This window comes from Vigna unguiculata, chromosome 2 (genome assembly GCF_004118075.2).
Source record: "Vigna unguiculata cultivar IT97K-499-35 chromosome 2, ASM411807v1, whole genome shotgun sequence".
Classification (NCBI taxonomy): Eukaryota; Viridiplantae; Streptophyta; class Magnoliopsida; order Fabales; family Fabaceae; genus Vigna; species Vigna unguiculata.
Window position 1 is genome coordinate 26900192 of NC_040280.1, and position 6536 is coordinate 26906727.

General features: G+C 31.4%; 1 protein-coding gene across 2 annotated transcripts; it reads right to left on the reverse strand.

Annotated features, from left to right (window-relative positions):
* Window positions 1–1894: 1894 nt before the first annotated feature.
* Window positions 1895–6536, reverse strand: LOC114172263 (serine acetyltransferase 2-like). 2 transcript variants are annotated; one of them, XM_028056859.1, is made up of 11 exons: window positions 6471–6536; window positions 5894–6260; window positions 5605–5802; window positions 4857–4916; window positions 4578–4673; window positions 4463–4487; window positions 3954–4048; window positions 3340–3506; window positions 2984–3057; window positions 2356–2415; window positions 1895–2174 (listed from the first exon to the last, which is right to left on the reverse strand). In XM_028056859.1, the coding sequence occupies exons 2-11, from the start codon at window positions 6146–6148 to the stop codon at window positions 2137–2139; spliced, it is 1068 nt and encodes a 355-aa protein (XP_027912660.1). In that variant the 5' UTR covers window positions 6149–6260; window positions 6471–6536; the 3' UTR covers window positions 1895–2136. The 2 variants fall into 2 exon arrangements, with proteins under 2 accessions (XP_027912660.1, XP_027912655.1); XM_028056854.1 differs by lacking the exon at window positions 6471–6536 and having other exon boundaries at window positions 5894–6420.

Below are 6536 nucleotides of genomic sequence, written 5' to 3' on the forward strand. Positions count from 1 at the left end.
AATACTACTTTTAAATATCTAAATTACATTATAATTAAAACATGTATGACAAAAAATATCAAATCATTATAGTTATAATAAATAATTTATATTTTTATTTTTAATAAGTGATGTTTTCTTAAAAAATATTAAAAATGATAAATTAAAAAAATTTACATTAAATTATTCGTATAACGTTGGTTATACTAAACAAATCATATGCATGTTAAAGGAATATTTGGATTTTGATGAAATATATATATATATATATATTGATATTAAGTTGCATATTGCTAAATCATTCTATTGATATGAAAAATATATTCAGGGCATAGTTACATCACTTATTAAATTATTTATTTGGTGTTAAAAAACAAGAAGATATATTATATGTGAAATTCTCCTACGCCATAATATTTTGTTGGCGTTGAATGTGTGAGAGTGAAGAAATGCAAGATGTGAGAAATAAATAATTTTATAACTTACATACAGGTTTAATAGTATATATTTCTGTTTTGTGTTCATTTTTGTCTCACTAATTCCAATTTTTTTAGTTTAGCTCTATTTAAAAAAAAGAAAAAAGAAATGAAAGTGTAGTATATTTTTATCAAATTCATAATGAAGTGTTACGAAAATAATATCGTATTTGTTGTTTTATTACATGTCACTCTTGTCAATGATGCCAAATTATTTAGATAATGAAATGCCATTTGTTATTCGTACATATTACTGTTAATTTAATAGAAGAATATACTAACTCAAATTTCAAAAGAATGACCAGATAAAAAAAAAAAAAACATTCAAAATATTAAATGAATTTGAGAAGAATATCATAATAGTGAAACAAAACAATTATTAAATTTGTTATATATGACATAATGAAGGGTTCTTTTATATTTGTTGTCACATTAAAATCGTTCTAAGTGATCTCAATTTAAAATTTTAGGTGTTTAGTTGAATACTACATTGAATTGGCAGATTCCATGTCTATTACAAATGATGAGTTACAGAATATATTCTTGGGCATTGAATTTTTGTGACAAATCAAACTTATGTCCGATTTGTGAGATTATTTAATATTTATCTTAACTTATAATTGTCACGGTAATGTGAAATGTAAAAACATATAAAAAAACCATTGAATTTGTGATCACTGTACTTGAAGAACAACTAATTTATTTTTAGCAAACTGGTATAATTTACTTTTAAAATTACTAAAAATATACATAATACATCTTTTTTAACTGTTTGTAGAAGTCATTTTTGTTTCAATGGCTTGAATAAACATCCATAATATTTTTAAGTCATAATGTATAATCTATAATATCTATAATAATATATAATGAATATGTTTTCGCTCAGTGCCCATAAATTATTTTCTATTTTATCTTTAATAATAGTTTAAAATTATAACACAAATCCATGATAATATAGAATTCGCAACGCATAAAACTGAAAAAAAAAAAAGCATAATTTAGAATGTTTCATTCTATATAATATTTTTTTATAATAACATAATTTTAATACAATTTAAAATAAACAATATATTTAATTATATTATTTTCATATAATAAAAAACACCATAGAAAACAAAAAATAACAATACATATATTTTTATTTATAAAAGTTAACAAAGAATAAGGATACATTTCTATAGTAATGAATAATTTTGCTATAAGCTTATTTTAATAGTCTTTTCTTAAAATTAATTTTAGTTAAAATTAAATGAGTAACTCATAATCATTGCCAAATTATATAATACATGAAAATTGATTTTTTTTTCTTGAGTGCAGGGAAAAAATACAAATAAAACATCTTCTACATTAACAAAGAGTTTGATTTTTAACTGCATGGAAAAATCTAATTAACTATATATTTGAAGAGCTAAATAGTAGATGGAACAGAACAAAAGAAGTGAAGTTAAAAGGCAGAAACTTAGATTAAATACTGCTTTGTCTATAGATATTTGTTATACTGGTGCAACAACTACGGCACTCAGCATCACAAACTGACATTATGAAAAGTAAAAAGTACTATTGATACACGAATTTCACGTTATCATTTTGAACCTGATCCTGATTCTAATATTATTTTTTATAATATAATCCCTCCTTTGAAGGTAATCAATGTCAAATGAGATCTACGCTGCTGAACCTCTCAATTGTTCACTTCATTTCTATCTGGATTTTGAGCTCCTGGAACAGTTTATGATATTCAGATTTTAGATAGAAAAAGGGGGGAACTGAAAAAGCTTGGTAAACAACATAAACGATGTAACAAGTACGCCAACAAGTGGAATTTGAATCATTCAAATTTTTTAGTCTAGTGGAGTTTTGTTCTCATATTCAAACAGGATTATAAGACAAGAAAGCTAACCATTGGGCTTTTCATCTCTGAAGTTAGTAGCTACTTGTGTGAAAAAATCTTTAGTAGCATCTGCAGAATCACAAATTATGCCAAATAAGGATCACTTGACATGCACATTGAAATATTGTGACGGCAATAACAATTTTGATACAAAAATCGGCTAGATCATAAGAAACAAGTTAAAAGGGCAGTAGAAACCAAAGCAGAATATTCAACAAGAGTTATGTATGGTTCGGCATTTAGAGCTCCAGATCCACGTTTTGGACGTAAAAAATTAAAAACTATTCAAAGTGATTTTAGTTTGGATTTGGATCATGAATCCACATTTGACTCGATTCAACGTGAAACCAAACATACACTAAAATAAGGACAAAGGGGTTCTTTATTGGTAAATGTAATATGAATGAAAAAGTTGTTTCAAATATATTTTCAATCTATAAGCATAATAAGCCAACAACTTTAGGCCCACTAATTATAATGGAAATGGTCCTAGTAGAGTGATAGATTAAATCACATGACGAAAGAGATGGAAGACTTTGAGCCGAAGCCTCTTATCTTTAACGAGAGAGAAAGAGAGAGAGAGAGAGAGAGAGAGAAGTAATAATCAAGGGTGAGTCATGCTCCAAGTGTTTCTTACCATGCTTCATGGTTAAAGATGGATCATGGTCCTCTAGACCACTAATAACTTTAGCTGGTATTCCTGCCGCAATGCTACAAAATAAAGCAAATGAATCTCTTAGATGTTCCCCATTCAGTATATCATATTTCTATTATTAAAGCTACTAGATGTAACAGGCTTAGACGCATCCCATTGTGTTTTCCTATTTATAAATACATAACTCTATGTGTTCCATGCACATTAGGGATTCAAACTATGCCTCTTTCTTTCTTATCTCCACAAAAACAATAAAAGAAACATCTTTCGTTACATAAAAGAATCCAGGTAGAAGCTGCAAGTACTAAGCACTGTGTGAAAGATAGATTCATTGGTACCTGTGGGGAGGAACATTTTTTAACACGAGAGAACCTGCGGCTATCATCGCACCTTCACCAATCTTTATATTCCCAAGTATGGTTGCACTAGCTCCAATTAGTGCCCCTTCACCTACTTTGGGATGACGATCACCAATTTCCTTTCCTGTGCCTCCTAACGTTACACCCTGTCAAAATGAGATATATCATACAAAGATCATAATAAATAGACGTGTAAAAAAACTATTGTTTAAAAAAAAAGTCTTATTTTAAAATAATAATAAATATTATAAATCAATTTTAAAACTTCCCTCTTCTTAGAAAAGTAGAATAAGATTAACTTTTCAGAATCTGTTTTAAGGATAGTTGTATTCTATCAGTGGAGGGTTGAACAGGGAACATAAAAAAAGCTGTTAACTATTTATTGCCAGTCTCTTTTATAGAAAATATGAAGCTGTTAAGAACATGTATATTAAAATAACTCATAACCTTTTCCTCTTATGCAAGAATCAATATGTTAAAATGACATCATTTAGGAAATAGTAGAAAAACTAATTAATTTGGGATGATTAAAATTTGTATAATAGCTACCAAAACATAATCATAAAAGAAATTAATGAAGAATCACAACTCACATGCATCAATGAAACTCTGTTTCCAACAATAGCAGTTTCACCAATAACCACACCTGTCCCATGATCTAATAAAATTCCCTCCCCAATTTTCGCAGCTGTAAAAAAACAATAGAAACACAAAGTTCAATAATAATATTCAAAACCAAAGGGCTTTCAATATCTTCAATAGAGAAGCAAACATCCTTCAAGACAAGAATCAAATTATTATCTTGTAAAAAATGAAAAGTAAACAAATCAACTATGTAAGTGCCACAAGATTTAAAGATTGAACCCTCATGGATACATTCTGCTTTCATAATCTCTTTTTCCTTATTCAGAAAATAAGTTGGCCAGCATAACATTAATCTATCTGCTACATTACATTTTTTCTTCTAATAGAAATTTATAACTGTTAATTAATTGCTTTCCTGACATTTCCTGAAGCAAAATTATGCATACAAACATAAAGAAAGCAAACTTCTTTCGTAATTGTCATACATTATATGCATGCAAAAACTAAACAAGTATACCTGGATGAATGTCCACTCCAAAAACCTGTGGTAAAAGACAAGGGAATGGATGATCAGCAAATGAAACATCCTTGTATTTATGAGATTCAATATTGTTAACCAACTAGAAAACTACCTCACTAACGCGGCTTTGCAAAGCCAGGGCCAATACTTTGCGTCCCTGGTGCCACAAAGCATGGGCTATTCGATGTACTTGCAGAGCATGATAACCCTGGGGGCATAGCACAGCATTAAACGTCAAAAAGAGTTCTATAAATGTCATAGCAGTATTTTTTAACTTAAAAAGCGATTCTGAAGTTAGTCAAACTTTACTATCACGCTTAATTATATAAATAGTGCATTACGACAGCAGCAATGTATCAGGACTGGAAACTGGAAGAGAACAGAGACTTGCCTTCATGTACAAAAGTGCGGAGCAATAGGACAAACATGCAGGGTCCCGATCTTTAAATGCCTGTTCAGAAAACGGCCGCAGCATAAAATTCAAATAGCTCCAGCACACACCATCCAAAACACTTTAAACAACATGCGTTTATCAAAGACTTAATTTCATTTTTATTTTGGATTTAGTTAACCAATGTCTAAAAGAAACTTAAAATAAATAAATAAAATTATGGGAGAACTAATCTATTAAAAATTCATTAGGAAGTTAATATTTATGCTTTCCAATTAAAAAAAAAAAAAACAAAACACTTTTAATTTCTTAATCAGTATCTGGCATTGAGTAGCGTTGATCTTTAATTTTTAGTCAGTCTGATAGTAATGATGTGTGATTTAGATTTCTAATTTTAATAGTGGTAATTGAATCTTTCAAGATGGTCAAGTCCCTCTATCTAAATTATATCCAATATTTAATGAAGTTAGCAGCAGCACACTGAGCATACCATGAAGGTGAGGAGGTACGTAAGTACAGTGCACTAGGTAAAAAACATATAACATTTGAACGAACAACAGTGACCAAAACTTTACATAACCACAACATAACATGAATTGAAAAACAAGATTGTCCAATGTCATGTCATGCTCAGTATTCTGATAGCTTTGTTAAAAATGGTATAAAACAAGTTCAATTGATTTAATAAGGGAGACTAAAAATGTAAGTAATAAAGGTAAGAGAGAGAGAGAGAGAGAGAGAGAGAGACCTGAACATCAAGGCGAATGGATCGTTGGATAGGTTTGTCATGCAGAATGACATTGCAGAAAATATCCATGAGCTGAGTGGCCAAGAGAGTGGCGTTTTGGAGACGGTTGGCGACGACAAAGGCCAATGCTTGTTCGAAGCAATCATGCGCCAAAATACTAGCGTACAAGAAGCTACTCAAAATCGGCTCCTTCTCCGCCTGCACGTCCATACACGGCGCTTACACAATTTCACAAACACAATAAATGCAATTGAAACAAAAAATGAAAGAGTGAGTTAATTGAATTCACCTCGAGCTTGGCCTCCTCTCTGACAGCGTGCCAAATGGGGTCGGGTCCGTCCAATTCGGGTTCGGGCGTGGGGTCGCGGGCGCCCATGGCGTAGACGGGGAAGAGACGGTAGGCGGAGGAGAGAGAGGGGACGTAAATGCGGTTTGAGTCGGCGTCGTCGTGGAGACGGCGGTGGTGAGCGGAGAGAGGGCATCGTTGGAGCATGTCTTGGGTGGTGAGCCAAGCGCGGTGGTGGTGGCGGCTCAGACAAGCCATGGCTAGGGTTGAAATAGGAGAAAAAGAAAGAGAGATAGATAAACCGTCGTGTCCTCGTGTTCTGCTTTAGATTGTGGCGTTTGCGCTGCGTTTGCACCTCTACCCGCCCTAACTGTTCTTACAGACAGAAAAGGTGATGCTTCGGAAATTAAATTTAATTATTGTGATCGTTAATTATTTATTTAGTAACATACTAAGATTTCCATGGTCCTCAAAATAATATTACAATAATAATAATAATGATGATGTTGGAAACAGTATAGTGAGTGTGTGTGATGATGAAAAAGGAGAGGTGGTGATGGAAAAAAATGGAAGCAACTACCGAACAAAATGTGGCATTGTGAATGGCTGAGGATGTTCAACATGCGCAGACAGACAACTTTCCAAA